At 44.1% G+C, this 17828-nt stretch overlaps 1 protein-coding gene across 5 annotated transcripts in view; it reads left to right on the forward strand.

Moving 5' to 3' along the window:
• LOC135206224 (GRIP1-associated protein 1-like) overlaps window positions 1-17828 on the forward strand; it is a 61731-nt gene that overhangs the window by 8257 nt on the left and 35646 nt on the right. For all 5 annotated transcript variants that reach the window (XM_064237576.1, XM_064237573.1, XM_064237575.1 and 2 more), the window contains exon 2: window positions 2579-2645. In XM_064237576.1, coding sequence (XP_064093646.1) covers window positions 2579-2645 — 67 coding nt within the window. The remainder of the gene's footprint in view (window positions 1-2578; window positions 2646-17828) is intronic.

Below are 17828 nucleotides of genomic sequence, written 5' to 3' on the forward strand. Positions count from 1 at the left end.
TCTGGTACAACCAGACCACCGGCACCTTCCTTATACCTTTTGGATATTGCCCACAGGTCCTTGGATCGGTTTCCTTAGGACCCGTGGTGGCTGCTCAACACGTCGTCTAGCTAACCCAGACCCTAGCAGGCTGAACAGCATCGAGTCCTGGTGTGACTGTATGAAAATATATAGTAAATGAGAAAGTGACTGGCTTCTCTTTCTATCTTTTTCTACCCCTCTACCTGTGGGGTAGAGGGATACGGTCATCACCCTGCTGGATAAGGACGAGATGCCGGTGAGCTATATGACAGAGCCCCATCCTATCCCTTTTCACTAGGAGAGAGAGCAGAAATTATCCACCACTGTTCCTCCTAGGGGGGGGAAGGTTGGGTTTTTTTTTGGGGGAAGTGGATGCCTACAGGAGTCAAATCCATGACTTTATATTTGCTCCTGTACAGGAACAAGTTCTTACATTGCTGGTACGAAGAGATACGCTTGCCTCTCTCTTAGTACTCGGTCCAGAGGTCTGACCATTGATCCTGCGGTGCACACCCCGATCAATCGGACAGAGGCTTGGATCCCTCTCTCGCTCTTACGACCAGGGAGGCTTCCAAGGTTGGGCGAACACCAGTCTGTTCACAAAAGACTCAGATTCCACCCACCAAGAAGTGAGTCTTCCTATTGTAAAAGGACCGAAGGTTTGTATGCCGTGTCGGAACAAATGACAATTTGTCCAAAATTGCATTTTTCCTAACTATACAAACCTGAGGTCCTTTTACACATAGCCCCACCTCATGCCACCCCTCACTCTGCAGTTTTTGCTTGGGCCAAAAGCAAAAGTGATTTGTTTACCTCCCAGTCGCGCGCGCGCGCCTGTCGGACAAGCAGTTAACTACCGAACCCCTTGTTCGAAAGCTTACGACCTATCCAGCTGCCGCTAGTACCTTCCTATTGTAAAAGGACCTCAGGTTTGTATAGTTAGGAAAAATGCAATTTTGGACAAATTGTCATATTTCCATATTTTATGCGACTGACTGGATCACCAATTTCCCTCTTCTCAGTTGGAACAACTACCATAATTCAGTTTGCTGTAAAGTCTTTAGTTTTAGCTCTAACATTCTGTATTTTTAGACATTGAAATATCTTTTCAAAAAATTGTGCAATTGAAATATGATATTGTGCATTTGTGGCACTGCATTTTGTGATACTGAACTGTTGATTTAGTTTCCTTAAGGCTAATGACGAGTTAAACTTAGCTCTCTGTGACATGTCCTGTTCAAAGTCCCCCATATTTTGTTTGTTGAAGAATTTGCTGTTGGTGCAGGTACCTTTTGAATCATGTTCACTCTCAGCTTAGTACATACAGTGGACCCCCCGTATTCGTGTTCTCTTGATTCATGGACTCACACATTCGTGGATATCTCTCGGGAATGTTTCCCCACCATATTTGTGGAAAATTCGCACATTTGCAGTATTTTTCTACAAGAAATATCCACAAATTCCTGTTTTTTTTATCATTTCATCATAAAATGCACTTTTTGTGGTAAAACTATTAAAAAACCAAGTACTAATTAAAATTTATAGTGGGTTTTTCTTGAGTTTTAACTAACAAAATAGGCTGTTTTTAGCATTTTTATAGGGGTTCCATTAATTCGCGGGTTCTAACTATTCACGGGGGTGTCTGGTGTGCATCCCCTGGGAATGTGGGGGGACCACTGTATATTTTAATGTACAGTACATGCATTCCCTGGTTATCGGTGGACGCGGTTAATGGCGATCGGGTTTTATGCCGCTTGTCCAAGCCATAAAATCTGTGATTCATGGAGCCATAACAGGCTAAGTTTCAGTTATCAGCGCTATAAGGTGCCAGTTAAAGAGTTATGGCACCATAACATATGTAACGGAGGCGCCATTAACCGAATTTTAACGCCATAATTTGCTGAGATTCAGTGAATGGCAGTTTTGACTTATTTCATTTATCATCACCCTGCCAAGAACGAAACCCCCCCGCAGATAACCGGGGGCTTCCTGTACATTTTTAAAAATTTTTTATGCTGTTATCATAATTCTTTTCCTTATTTAGTGTTATAGTCCTTGTGAGGAGCACTACTGACTTTGCTACATATGGCAGTGACGCCTCTGCAGTATCCTTTCAACTTTCAGCTTTTTTATTTGTTCCATTTATTGATCTTTTGCCTTCTTTGTTCTTTTCCCTTCTACAAGTAGAAATGTGGCCTAGTAGCCTTGTTAGAATATTGTTTAGCAATAATGATAATTGTATTATTACATGATAATAATAATAGTGGTACATAATATATTACTGTGTATTTCATATCCCCTAAGGTATAATAACTGTTCCTTCTGTGCCACCATTTGTTACTACCTAAACCCTTTTAGATTGTAGGTTTTAACTGATGGACTTGAGAGAACAGCCATGGACTTGATAGATGACAGCCATGGCTCTTATTAACTTTTTATGAGACAGGTAGGATAATGAACATACATATAGAGTTTTTTTTATTATTATTAGGTTTAGGCTATCCCTGAGGATACTTCTGGTATAATTGTGTTACATAGTTGCTTATTTCCTCTACAGAATCAGCTGCTTGAGCTAAGAGAGAAGAATTACTCCTTGGAGGATGCTCTTCGTAAAAATAAAAAAGGTATGTCACTTCTTAGTGATGGTTAGTGCTTTTGCAAACAAAGTTTATTTTTATGCATGACACTTACCTGGCAGGTATATATATAGCTGTATTTTCTGAAGTCCGACAGAATTTAAAAAAACTTCCGACACACGCAGTGGTCGGCCAGGTGGTTAGTACCCATTCCCGCCGCTGGGAGGCGGGTATCAGGAACCATTCCCATTTTCTATTCATAAATTTTCTGTCGCCGGTACTGAAAACACCTGTTTTCAGTACCTCCGGCTTAGGATTTTGGAAACTTCATTTGCCGCTAAGTATCCTAATTGTCTTTTTAATTTATTTATTTACTTGGATTTGTGGCTAGGCATACGCTATCTTAATTGATTTGAATTTGATTCATTTTTGCATAAGATATCTGAATCTAGTTAGGCTAGTTTCAGAGGGTTTTTCGTTGTCCTGCAAAGATCTGGGTGTGGCTACCGAAAGCTTCGGTAGTTCCGCACTTGGGGGGCGCAATTAATCAGTAAACATGTCTATTTCCGTAAGGAAAAAGTATGATTCGTATGTACGCAATTAATCAGTAAACGTGTCTAATTCCGTAAGGAAAAAAAATTTGTTAGTATGTACGCAATTAATCAATTACGAAAGTCAGGGTAGTGATACTGCTAAACCTTCGGTAGACTTTATTTTGCTAACGCTGTAGTATGGCCTACGGGTTATGACTATGTCTGCGAGAGGTGATCGCTCTCCTTCATTGTTGTGAAGAGTTCTACTTCTGTTTTTGTTACGCCTAACCCTGTTAATGTTGCCTTCGGGCCCTAAACGTTGTCTGTAGAGGTTATTGCCCTTTCTCTTATACTATTTCGATTCGTAACTTAGAATCGAAAGTGCTTGCTTTAGAGAGCAATAGTGAATGTGGCTAAGTGTAGTGACAGTGCCCCTTGTGTAGTGGAGGGTGCGTCAGATCGGCCTTATAATGCCTCTAGGTCTAGACCTCTGTCGAACTCCCAGAACCAAGGGAGAGGGCATGTCGAAAGCCGAAGGAGGGTTACAGGGAACCCCACCGATCTGGCGTGCCTTCGGCAGTTTCTGATGAAAATCCCCAGACTGCCAAAGTGCGTGCACATGCACGAATCCTGAAGGATTGCTTCTCGTCCTCCGAGCGTCCTCCCCGCACAAGGGTTGAGCTCTCGGAAGGACTCGCGCCCTCTAAGAAGCTTTATAGAAGAGGACGCTTCACGTCCCTTCTCCCTCGTTATGTGTTTCAGTGAGAAGTAAGAAGGCGAAAGTTGCCTGATCACGTGTACTTCTTTCCACCAAGAAATAGGAAAAGAAGGCAGTTTCTCTCGCTTGTTTTGACGCCTGTCAGGAGCGTGACGCTTTTCTGCACGCTTATTTGGACGATCGGCTTGAACAGGACTCGATGGAACGCACTCACCAGGTGGACGCCGGTCGGTCTGGCCAGTGCGCCGACTCGCACCAGACGCCCGAGCGTCCCTCCCCGTGGACGCCGAGCGTCCTCGCCAGTGGCCGCCGAGCGCGCACCAGGACGCCGAGCGTCCTCGCCAGTGGACGCCGAGCGCGCACCAGAACGCCGAGCGTCCTCGCCAGTGGACGCGAGCGTCCTCGCCAGTGGACGTGAGCGCGCACCAGAATGTTTCTGTTGAACTCTTCAAGCTCTTGTTTAAGATTTGAGCCTCAAGAAAGTGAACAGAACTTCGTCTTCGAAACCCATGCAAGACCTCGGGTTTTCGTGAATTCAAGAGGTCTCTGTCAATATTATATTGCTTTTCGCAAAGGTGGTTGGAGTTAAGGAAAGCTCAAGGGAAGATCTCGTTTTCTCTACCTCAGTCAAGACTTTGAGATAAGACAGTGTTACGGGTTTATGTAAAGGCTCGACGTCCTGAACGTCAGGATTTTCGGCAACGTTCAGTAGGATTCTTGCAAAGGCACTCATCAAAAGGACGCTCTTCAGAAAGCGCAAGACAGGACTTCCTTTGCCATACTGCCAATAAATTTAAAAGCTTTTTTTTTAGACCATCTGAAAGGGTTTTTCAGATGATAGATTTTGTTAGTTTCTAGTCGAGACTTCCATGCCGATTGAGCATCGTCGTTCTACCTACCGTAAGCCCAGTCTCTTAACAGGATTCTTGTCCCTTCCTTGTTTGAGACGGGAATCGAAAAATAAAAGGCTCGACTTCCTGGATTACGTTTTGTCAATTCAGTGACTTTCCCCCATTGACAATATACTATCGTTTTGTCAAGTAAGTGGGTCTCCCCTCATTGACAAAATATCTCTCTGTACCGTTAATGGGTTAGTTCTCATTGACAAACATCTCATTAACTTGATATTGCGTAAGCGAATAAGGACAAGGTTCGGAAGAGCTCTCCTTCCTCATTCGCAGACTCGTACAAGAAATAGACTGGTAGACTACGTCAATGAACGGCTTATGTCCAGTATCTTAAGAAGCTTGACTGTCTGCTTCGATTCTCTAAGTTTTGTTCATGAAACTTGCCTGTCAGATATGTATGTAGCTGTATTTCCGAATTCAGCTATATATATGTCTGCCAGGTAAGTACTACTGGTTGGTTCAAGTCATACACGCTTGCTGTAGTTACCTCTTCGGATGGCAACCGAGAGGTCTATTGTCTACTATTTTAAGGACATTTAATCGTCACTCCCTGCAGCCTTCCAGGAGTTTCCGATTTATCTTTTACCGTTGTATGGTAGTGTTCTGACGACACAAACGCATCTATATATTTAGCGTTTTCTGTTTCGCTTAAATATACCAGCTTGAGAGTCTCTTTTTGTTCAAAAAATAACGGACCTATTTCTTCGTAGAATAGGGTAGCTGGCAACCCAGACATAAAGTTAAGAGACGACGTTCGTAAGCTGCTGGCTGTGGCTGCTGCTGTGTCTGACTGTCCAAGTTCCAACCGAGCCAGTAACAGATCGTGCGCTGTCATGCGCGGTAGGTTACGTCTCTCTCTCCTGCGGGGTTGACTGACTAACCGTATCTCTGTGCTGGCGGTTACGTCTCTCCTGCGGGATTGACTGACTAACTGTAATCTCTGTCCTACAATCACGGACTTTAGCCTAAGATTGAGGGGATTTCTTACGTGAATGAATAAACGTTGCATTAGTTTTGCCTTACTATGTTCAACAGAGATATCTCTTAATCCTTTCCGTGCTCGTTACCGCACGGTATAGAACTACGAGTCTACCGCAACATTGCACTTTTATATGCTCTCCTGCTTAGGCAAAGCGCAGCCTTATAGGGAAGTAAGCATACTCGGGGAGGGGGAATGGATGAGCTTGCTGGGGACCATTTCCTTCCTGAAGAAGTTTGTTTCCCCGAATAGACTGCAATTCTGACCACAGTTTTTTACTACCGGAAACTGAAATATTATTCAAGATCTAGGAATTATTCTGAACATCTCTCAGTGCGTCATGATAGAAGGAGGTGCCGGACATCTGGATAGTGTTTCAGATGTCCTGGATCTTAATCTGAAAGAAGTACGTAAATGCAATTCGGTCGTCCCTCCAGTCCTCGAAACGAGTTTTTGGAACCAGTGGTCCACATCAACTCTGATATTCCACAGCTCTCTCATATCTTAAGAAGTATCTTCTCTCGGTCCCTGCTCGAGTTTACAAGAAAGAGCCTATTATAACAACAGGCGTAGAATGTAACGATCATCTAGAGGTTCGTTACAGGATTGCATAGTCCCGTTACGAATCGTCTCGATAGATACTAACATGCTAGGTATTTTAATTAAGTGGTGTTCTTTTTATGGTTGTCTGAGAGGGTTATTTCCTCTTCAGTATGTGAAGTGTAATGTGTTACGTTAGCTTTGTGTGTGGTTCAGGTGGTCTAACTTATCCTAGCATGAATGCCCCTGGTAAGAGAGGGCTAGGGTTTCCTGTCAACAAATTGGTCACGTCCAGTTGTCAGACCCTTGTTGTTTAGCTTTCTCAACAAACAGGTCACATCCTAGTTGAGAGCATACTAAGGTTTAGCAGGCTAAGAGGCAGCACCTACGAAGTCAGCTACCTTAGCAGGTAAGGAACTTAATAAATAATTTAAAAAATTAGTTAATTTTTGAATTATGACGATATTGCTGTCTGTGACCCACCTCCAAATGTGTCAATCAGCTATATATATACCTGCCAGGTAAGTGTCATGCATAAAAATGATATTGTTATGATACAATAAAGTTTTATGCATACTTACCTGGCAGGTATATATAATTAAATTCCCACCCTCCTCCCCTCAGGAGACAGGGTTCAGAGAAAATCTGAGGAAAACGGGAATAGTTCCAAGTACCAGCGCCACGGGAACGTGGGGGAGATCACCTGAACTACCAGTGGTCTAGCGGTTGTCGAGAGTTTTGAAAATTCTGCCAGTGCGAACAGACAACAGAGAATGTTGTTTGACAGATTTGCATCTGTCAAACAACAAAGACCTTCACGATCATTGAGGTCTGTGGAATCTCGATTCTAGCTCACCATCTACTTTTGCGTCGCCTGTTTTCTCGGAGTCAGACACTCGTGCGAGATCAGGCGACATATAGTAGCCCTGAGTTTCTTATTGACGAAGTCGATTGCGGATGACGTTGGGTTGCGTTGATACACCCCAAGGTTTGCTTAGATTGAATCGCCCAGGCAGTCCAGACACTCATCCTTCAGCTAAGAATAGTGCCTTTTGGTCTTCAGGGTACAGCCTTGCTGTCCTTGATTCGTCTGACTGTCAACTGGTCGTTCACCTGACTTTAGTACAGACGTAGTCCTGAAGTTCTTGATGTCAAAGCATTCGAACCTCTCCTGCCTGTTAACTTCTTGTATGTGATCAGGAAGGCCTTCTTCTAACCACCCTAGATACGACAAAGAGGGTTAGTGAGATTTTAAGCCATCGTCACAAGTTTTGGCTTTAGAGAACACAAGGAGGTGTGCTCTCTAAGCCTTTCGTTATGGCCTAAGAATGGAAACCCTTTTTGTCCTTGGGCCAGGATCTTGAAGCAAGATGGCACAAGTTAGTGGGGAGGAGCCAGAGAGAGTCCTGTGCCCTGTCAGGTCTCTCAAGTTTTATCTACTTAAAATCAAGAAAGTCGAAGTCAGTCGGGCAATCTGCAATGTTCCGAAAAAAGACCAGACTTGCCCATATCGAAGTACACCCTGGTTTTAGGGTTAAGGAGTTCTTTCAAAAAAAAAAAAAAAAAAAAAAAAAAAAAAAAAAAAAAGATTTGAAATCTTTATATCTGAATGCTCACGAGGTGAGGGCGCGGCCTCGGAAGCATTTCAACAGAGCATGGCACTCAGCAACATCCTGAGTACCATATTTTAGCAAAGCAACTCTGGGTTCACTTCACACTCCCTGCGAGATGTGAAGATGGCATATGAGATCTGCTGCTCGCTAGGGCCATACGTGTCTGCAGACACAATCTTGGGGGTGGCAAGAAGTACTACTCATCCTATCCTGTAGAAAATGGTTAGGAAGAGCTCTTAATTTAGTTGTGGAGTCGCTGACAACGGCGACTTCTTAACTCTGAAGCCTTAGTTAACACACATTAACTTTGGCTAGGTTGGTCAGGTGGTGATATATATAATTATATATATATATTTATTTTACTTCTTAGCCCTCATGGTATGGTCAATATGGTCTAGTCACATTGTGGTCACGCCCCCGTTGACAGAATCAATCTGGAGTGCACCATTTTATAGGTCTCTACCTCGCTGGCAACTCTAGTAAAGCAGAAGCAGACTTGGGTGACAGTAATCACGAAGTCGGCTATGCTAACAGGTGGAACAAGATGTAAATCATCTGCATGCATTTGTGTCCCAAAATAAAATCTTCTATTCTGCCCTTCCCACCTCCAACGGTGGGGTTCAACTATATATATATCTGACAGGTAAGTTCATGAGCAAAATGATATTGTTATGATACAATAAAGTTTGTTCATAACTTAACTGGCAGATATATATTTCAAGTACCCACCCACCTCCCCTCAGGGGACAGTGGAAATAAAAATTATGAATAGAAAATGGGAATGGTTCCTGATACCCGCCTCCCAGCGGCGGGAATGGGTACTAACCACCTGGCCGACCACTGCGTGTGTCGGAAGTTTTTTTAAATTCTGTCGGACTTCAGAAAATACAGCTATATATATACCTGCCAGGTAAGTATGCATAAAACTTTATTGTATCATAACAATATCATTTTGTTCATGAAACTTACCTGACAGATATATATATAGCTGTATTCTCCGAAGTCCGACAGAATTTCAAAATTCGCGGCACACGCAGTGGGCGGCCAGGTGGTGGTACCCATTCCCGCCGCTGGGAGGCGGATATCAGGAACTATTCCCATTTTCTATCCATATTTTTTCTGTCGCCGGTCGGTAAACAACTGTTTACAGACCTCCGCCTAGGATTTTGAAACTTCATTAGCCGCTTAAGTATCCTAATTATTCTTACGATTATTGACTTGATTTGTGGCTAGGCATACGCTATCGTAAATTTTTCATTGCATTTGATGTCTGAGGCTAGTTTAGCCTAGTTTTCAGATTTTGTTGTCTGCATGGGGGATGGTGAAGCTACCGGAACTTTCGGTAGACACTCGCTTAGTGTATATGGCGTTTACATGTTTTCTTTGCATAAGTTCAATGTAATTAGTGTAATGTGTGACTGATTACGGAAGAAGTAGGATTCATGTACGCATTTTAGAGCGTGTTAGAATCAGGAGTTTTCCTCCACAGTAAACAGAAGTTAGAAATAATGAACCTTCTAACCTCCTGTAGATTTTATTTTGCCTAACCCTGTGGTATGGCTTACGGGCCTAGAAGAAGTGTCTGCTAGAGGATTACATCAAGTAATCTTAGACTAAAGTGCTCGCTCTCCAATCAGTGTTGTGAAGTGTAGTGCCCCTTGTGTTGTGGAGGGGGCGTCAGATCGGCCCCATAATGCCTCTAGGCCTGGACCTCTGTCGGACTCCCAGGACTCAGGGAGAGGGCATGTCGAAAGCCGCAAGAGGGTTACGGGGCTCCCATCCGATCTGGCGTCCCTTCGGCAGAACCTGTTGACGCTTCCCAGGCTGCTAAAGATCGTGCACGCGCACGAATCTTGAAGGATTGCTTCTCGTCCTCCGAGGCGTCCTCCCCGCGCAAGGGTTGGAGCTCTCGGAAGGACTCGCGCCCTCTAAGAAGCTTTAGAGAAGAGGACGCTTCACGTCCTCTCTCTCGTTAGGAGGGAACGTCAGATCGGCCCCATAACGCCTCTAGGCCTAGACCTCTGTCGGACTCCCAGAAACCAGGGAGAGGGCATGTCAAAAGCCGAAGGAGGGTTACGGTTTTTCATGGTGATCTGGCTTCCTTTCGGCAGGTCCTGTTGTCGCTTCCCAGGCTGCCGAAGATCGAGCACGTGCACGAAGCTTCAAGGGTTTTGTTTCTCGGCCTCCGAGGCATCCTCCCCACACAGGGGTTGGGGCTCTCGGAAGGACTCGCGCCCCCTAAAGAAGCTTTAGAGAAGAGGACGCTTCACGTCCTCTCTCTCGTCACGAGAGGATGAGGAGTAAAAAATACCCTTTTAGAAGAATGCACTGGCTCTTTTTCTAAGGGACATTTAAGGAGGCTCATTCATCTTGCCAGAAGAGTGATTTGAGCCTCCTGCGAGTGAACGCTCATGTATATATCATTTATACATTATTAAGGAGGCTCATTCATCTTTCCAGAAGAGTGATTTGAGCCTCCTGCGAGTGACCGCTCATGTATACATCATTTATTACATTATTAAGGAGGCTCATTCATCTTGCCAGAAGAGTGATTTGAGCCCCCTGAGAGTGAACGCTCATGTATACATCATTTATACATTATTAAAGAGGCTCATTCATCTTGCCAGAAGAGTGATTTGAGCCTCCTGCGAGTGAACGCTCATGTATATGAACGCTCATGTATATATCACTTGTACATTATTAAGGAGGTTCATTCATCTTGCCAGAAGAGTGATTTGAGCCTCCTGCGAGTGAACGCTCATGAAGTTAGAGCTGTTTCAACCTCGCTAGCATTCCAAAAGAAGAATTTGGTAATCAAGGACATTCTTGATTCCACCTTTTGGAGGAGCAACTCAGTATTCGTCTCCTCTCCTCATGGCGCTCCGTATACGTTATGTAACGTTCGCTTTACTTCGAAAAGCAAGCTGATAAGTTTGACGGCCGGCAAGCTGCTTTGCACAGTCAAACAACTTATGTCTCTGGTCGGCATAAGAAGGGCAATTTAGACGTGAGGAAGCTTTTGGAGGTGCTCGACGTCCTATAAGTAGAGTCATTCTCCAGGACGCTTCGGCAAGCACCTTGCGGAAGACGAAAGCCATACGTCTTCCTTTAGTGTTCACACTCTTCAGGAGCAGCGTGCGGCTCTCCATGGAGACTCGCATGAGGACGTCCCTTAAAAATATTCAACGTCATACGCAAAACGCGGTTCGTCATAACATTGAGATGTTGGCAAGGTCGCTCGCCAGGACGCCTCTTGGCGGGCCTTGCATGCATCAAGGCGCTCAACGAGTTCCTCTCTGAAACGTCGTTCAGAAGACTTGGTGTTCTCTGCTCAGACACGCTCGTAGCTAAGCAGGACGTTTTTTGAGGACGCTCAGCAGGACGCTAAGCAGGACGCTCGGCAGGACGCTTTTGAGGACGCTCAGCAGGACTCTTTCCGGGCGCTTTTGTGCACATTCGCCAGGAGCTTCGGTGGAAGCTCGGCAGGACGCTTTGCGAGAGAAAAGACTTGTAGAAGGCGTTTTATTTGCTGTTCAGGACGTTTCTTAGGACGCTTGACGCTTTATAAACGCTCGTCAAGAGGAGGTTTTTTTCAGGACTCTCCACAGGACATTCCTTTACAGAAATTTTTAAAAAGGAGGTTCGGAGTTAGCGGAGAGACATACCCGAATTTTTTCTTCGATCCCTCTTTCCTCTTCATCGATTTCTCTGAGAATCGGGAAGATTATATACTCGGATTCCTGGGTGACTTTCGGTCATGTTAAAGGGTTTTTCCCTATTAGCAAAGTGCTAATAGTTTTGTCTAGTAAGGACGTTTTCCCCATTGTCAAGATACTAAACGTTTTGTCATTTAAGTGGGGGACCCCTCATAAATGGGGTAGTTCTCATTGACATAGATTTTAACGTTTTTACCGTTTTCGTTTAAGCGGATAAACTCAATAACAAATTTCGAAGAGCTCTCATTCATTTTCAGAGGCTCATCCGGGGAGTAAGAAAAAGACTTGTAGACTAGATCCAGGAAGTCTTATGTCCAATATCATAAGAACATTGAACGGTCCTTTTAGATCCTCGGTTCTCTCTTGATGATCTCTATTCGAATATTACTCCCTTTTCTTGGCAAAGAGTCAAGGAGTTCTTTTAAAAAGTCTCATTCATTAGAACGTGGACAGTCGTTTTCCTTTCTTTCTCTCTTCCTCGTCGAGGTAAAATGATGTAGTAGAGAATTCGATGTTCAAATTACTACAATACTTACGTAGTTTATCTTTGCGTCATTTTGCTAACGCATGGGTCAAGTCATATACGCATATAGTATTTACCTCTGCGGATAGAAGCCGAAAGAACTGTTGTTCTAATGTATTTATTTGACACTCCCTTCAACCTTCCAAGAGTTTTCGGAGTAAGAATTAACTATTCAGGTATTGTTACGACAACACCAACTCAGATTCTGTATTTAGCGAATTTTGTTTCGTTTAAATATGCCTGCTTGAGAGTTTCCTTTTGCTCGATAATTTCATACCTATCCCTTCGTAAAAGGAGTAGCTGGCAACTCAGGCAGATAGTGCGAGACGATGAACAAGGCTGCTGTTACTGTGATGTGATCTACGCAGTACCGGCTAGCTCGGTGTCATGCGCGTTTGGTTGCGTCTCTCTGCCCTACAATCATGGATTTTAGCCTCGGGTTGAGGAAATTTCTAGTAATCATGAATGAACATGCTTCCGTTTACTTAGAAAATTTCAACAAGATATCTCTTATACTTGTTCGGTGCGGGTTTACCGCACGGTAACAGAACTCTGTATGAATCTACCGCGGCATAGCACTATAATAATGCTCTCCTGCTTATGCAAAGTGCAGCCTTATTTAGGGAAGGAAGCAGGCTGAGTGAGGGAATGGATGAGTTTGCTGGGGACCATTTCCTCGCTGGAGAAGCTTGTTTTTCCCTGAATAAACAGCAATTCAGACCTCTACAATTTTTCCTCACGAAGAAATTGGAATAACATCAAAGATCTTGTAATAATTCTAATTTTCTCTCAACGGCTTGAGGATCACCTCGGGTGATAGCGAGAGGGTGCCAGACATCCGAACAGAGGACAGATGTTCTGGCACATTGTCTGAAAGAATTGGAAGCCAAATTGGTCGGCTCTCCAGTTCCTCGAAGGGTGAGTTTGGATCGAGTGGCCCAAATCATCTCGGATAATTTCTCAGCTCTTTCATAGCTCAAGAACAGAGAATTGGTTATGGGCTTGGGCACGGAACGTAACGGTCCTCAAGAGGTTCGTTAAACTAGTGCACGTCCGTGCGGGTCTTCTCGATCGAAGGCAACAACTACTGACGTCTGAGTAATCCTCACTTAGAAGTATTTCGAAAGTGAGGAGAGACTGAGGGCGTCCTTTCGTTAAGTTTTTCGTAATTTTGAAGACGAAGGAGCTTCCTCTTAAGTTGTTCCCTTATTCATGATCCTAGAGGATTAGCTTTAGTCGCCACATGTTGGCCTCTAAGAGGTTGGATTCACAGAGGTCAGGTAATTCAGAGAATTGTCCAAAGACCCTTCCCGAGAGAATCGGTGTAATCTAACTTCGTCACTTAGTGAAGTATCTAATATCTCTCCTCTCTGAGTCTGAAGGCGTTCAGACTATCGAGAAGCGATAAGATCTTCAAGATTAATGGCAGTCTCTTGCCAAGGCAAAGCAGTGCTGCCTATTTTCAGTGTTCAATCGGAGCGGGCCGTTTCTGGATAGTGAAGGGAAATGACTGTTCCTCCAACTCGACCTCTGTGAATTTCTTTATGGTTCTATCTTTCCGTATGAAGTACGAGATAAGATAGAAGTCCTAACTATTGTAGAATATGCAAATATGTTGTTGACGGCCTCTAGGCTCAGAGATTCGGTTCTGTCAAACAACAAAGCTTCACAATCTTTGAGGTCTGGGGAGATCTTGAATTCTCTGGATCGCAGTTCCGGCATGGAACTTAGACGTAGTCTGAGTTTCTGATGCCAAAAGCATTTCGAACCTATCCTTTCTGCGAACTTAATACACGTGACCAGAAAGGCTAACATTCTAACCGCTCTAGCCACGGCCAACGAGGGTTAGTGAGCTTTTAGCTATCATCAGAGGTTTTAGCTTTAAAGGACATAATGCGGTCTGTCCTCTAAGCCTTACGTTCTTGATAAGAACGAAAACCTGTCTAACCCTTGACCCGAAGGTTTGGAGACCAAGGGTATGGCACAAATTATTGGGCAAAGGCATTAGAGAGTCCTGTGCCCTGTCGGGTCTCTCAAGTTTTATCTTAATAAAACTATAGTAAGTCGAGGTCAACGGACCATCTGCGGTGTTCCGTAAAGAACCAGACTGGTTCATGTCCAAGAACACCCTGGCATTATAGTCAAGGAGTTCTTTTAAGAAGTCTCATTCATTATGTTTGCATAAAGATTTGAGATTTTTTCTTAATATGAATGCTCAAGAGGTGAGGGCGCGGCCTCGGAAGCATTTCAACAGAGCATGACACTCAGTAACATCCTGAGTGCCACGCTTTAGCGAAGCAACTCTGTGTTCGCTTCACACTCCCGACGGGATGTGAAGACGACATTTGAGATCTGTAAGTCGCTAGGACCATACATATCCGTAGATATATTATTGGGGGCAGCAAGCAACACGAATCCTATCCTATAGAAAAGGGGATAGGTGTGCTTTTAACTTTGAAGGGTTGGTCGCTTGAGGCGCATTCCTTTTCTTTAGCCTAGAAGTTATGGAACTAACTTTAATAGGTTAGGTCAGGTGGTGGTTTTAGCTTCGTTGCCCTCAGAAGTATGGTCATATGGTCTAGTCACATTGTGGTCACGCCCCCGTTGACAGGTCATCTAGAGCGCACCAGCATTACAGGTCTCTACCTCGCTGGCAACTCTAGTAACGCAGAAGGCAGACTTTAAGTGACAGTAATCACGAAGTCGGCTATGCTAACAGGTGAGGAACCAAGATGTATATCATCAACTTAATTTTGTTTCCCAAAAATCCTATTCTGTCTCTTCCCACCATCCGAAGGTGGGATTCAGCTATATATATATCTGTCAGGTAAGTTTCATGAACAAAATGTTATTGTTATAATACAATTAAGTTTGTTCATACTTACCTGGCAGATATATAATTAAAGTGCCCACCCACCTCCCCTCAGGAGACAGTGGCACTGATAAAAATATGATAGAAAATGGGAATAGTTTCCTGATATCCGCCTCCCAGCGCGGGAATGGGTACCAACCACCTGGCGCCACTGCGTGTGCCGCGAATTTTGAAATTCTGTCGGACTTCGGAGAATACAGCTATATATATATCTGCCAGGTAAGTATGAACAAACTTAATTGTATTATAACAATAACATTTTCATAGTGTCTGTGTAAGTATATGATGATGCCTTGGAATTGTTTCGTAATGTAATACCGTGGCTAAAATCTTTTTAACCAACCTCAAGGTAGTAGTATATAAAATGGAGTACAAAACCATTGGTTAACAATAGCATGTTGCAGTCCCTCAGTGAAAAGAAGACAAGATGAAGATTTTCTGTTGCATGAATAACCTGAGGATAACCAAAGTAAAGTTATTCCTTGTGTTTGGCCAAGATCTCCCACATGGTGTAAATCATTGAATATTTGCTATTACAGACCCATTAATTATGAGTGCCGAATTCCACCAACTCCTGAGTCCTTTTGGGACACTTATGCAGATCTCATTCTATTATTAAAGACATTTTGTCCTTTGTATCAGGCAGTTATTATAGACCTCCTTGTATCTTCTCTGGGATCCATGACCCTTTGAGAATCCTTCTCAAGACATTAGTGTTGGTAAGCTTGAGTTATAGAAAACTTGATATACACAAAGTTTTGGAAGCCTCCATTACAAGATGAGCAGAGTTGACTTTTAATTTAGCTTCAAGGTATTAGTTCACTGTAGGTATGTAGAACTTACAAGAAGTACACCCAATTGCCAGGAAACTGTATGGTTTGATGATATTTAGCTTATGCCATGTAAACAAAATTATGTTTAACTCTAATGCTTACCCATTGAAACAAGGATTTGTTCATGAAACTTACCTGTCAGATATATATATAAGCTGTATTTTTCCGAATCCGACAGAAATTTAAACACTTACGACACACGCAGTGGGAGTCAGGTGGTTAGTACCCATTCCCGCCGCTGGGAGGCGGGTATCAGGAATCATTCCCATTTTCTATTCATAATTTTTCTGTCGCCGGTGCTGAAAACACCTGTTTTCAGTACCTCCGTCTTAGGATTTTGGAAACTTCATTGCCGCTAAGTATCCTAATTGTCTTTTGATTTATTCACTTGGATTTGTGGCTAGGCATACGCTATCTTAAATTGATTTGAATTTGATTCATTTTTGCATAAAATATCTGAATCTAGTTAGGCTAGTTTCAGACGGGGTTGTCTGCAAAGATAGGGTGTGGCTACCGAAAGCTTCGGTAGATTCGCACTTGGTATGTACGAGGGGTATGGGTCTTGCTTCTTTGTTGAGATTTGTCATGTAAGGAGTGTGAGCTTTGTCTATTCCGTAAGGAAGACGTATGATTCGTATGTAGCAATTAATCAGTAAACATGTCTAATTCCGTAAGGAAGACGTGATGATTCGATTTTGTAAGCAATTAATCAGTAACAAAAGTCAGGGTAGTGAACCTGCTAACCTTCCTGTAGACTTTATTTTGCATAACCCTGTAGTATGGCCTACGGGCTATGTATATGTCTACGAGAGGTGCTCGCTCTCCTTCATTGCTGTGAAGTGCTACTTCTGTAATTGTTACTCCTAACCCTGCAGTGTTGCCTTCGGGCCCTAAGCAGTGTCTGTAGAGAAATTGCCCTTTCTCTGATACTTCTTCGATTCGTAACTTAGAATCGAAAGTGCTTGCTTTAGAGAGTAAAAGTGAAGTGCAGAAGTGCAGTGATACCCCTTGTGTAGTGGAGGGTGCGTCAGATCGGCCTCGTTTTCGCCTCTAGGCCGGGACCTCTGCTTGACTCCCAGAACGAGGGAGAGCGCATGTCGAAAGCCGAAGGAGGGTTACGAGGAACCCCCACCGATCTGGCGTGCCTTCGGCAGTTTCTGATGAAAATCCCCAGACTGCCTAAGTGCGTGCACGTGCACGAATCCTGAAGGATTGCTTCTCGTCCTCCGAAGCGTCCTCCCCGCGCAGGGGTTGGAGCTTTCGGATGGACTCGCGCCCTCTAAATAGAAGCTTTATAGAAGAGGACGCTTCACGTCCTCTCTCTCTCTCTCTCTCTCTCTCTCGTTATGCGTTTCAGTGAGAAGTAAGAAGGCGAACGTCGCCTGAACTCGTGTCCGTCTTTCCACCGAGAAATACGTAAAAGAAGTCATAGTAGCAGTAAGCTTTTGAGAGCAGACGCCCAAGCCAGGGGCGCGCGGGTGCACGCCAAGTGCGCGCCAGTGGACGCCGAGCGTGCGCGCCAGTGGACGCCGAGCGTGCGCGCCAGTGGACGCCGAGCGCGCTCCAATGGACGCCGAGCGCGCTCCAGTGGACGCCGAGCGTGCACCAGCGTACGCCAGGTGTGTCGCCTGGCTGAACGTTTCTGTTGAACTCTTCAAGCTCTTGTTTCAGATTTGGGCTTAAAGAATTTTTACCTCTACCTTCGATGATACCTTCTACCTCACCTGCAAAGAATGTGAAGTAGGCAGTGCTTCGGAGTAAGCTTAAAGTGAACAGACAACTTCTTCTTCGAAACCCAGCAAGACATCGGTTTCGTGAATTCAAGAGGTCTCTGTCAATTAATATTGCTTTTCGCATAGGTGGATGGAGTTAAGGAAAGCTCAAGGGAAGTTCTCGTTTGCTCTACCGCAAGCTTTGCCATTCTGCCAATAAATTTAAGTTGCCACTACCGCAGTCAAGACTTTGCGATAAGGCAGTTACGGGTTATAAAGGTTCG

The sequence above is a fragment of the Macrobrachium nipponense genome, chromosome 29 (assembly GCF_015104395.2).
Source record: "Macrobrachium nipponense isolate FS-2020 chromosome 29, ASM1510439v2, whole genome shotgun sequence".
Lineage (NCBI taxonomy): Eukaryota > Metazoa > Arthropoda > Malacostraca > Decapoda > Palaemonidae > Macrobrachium > Macrobrachium nipponense.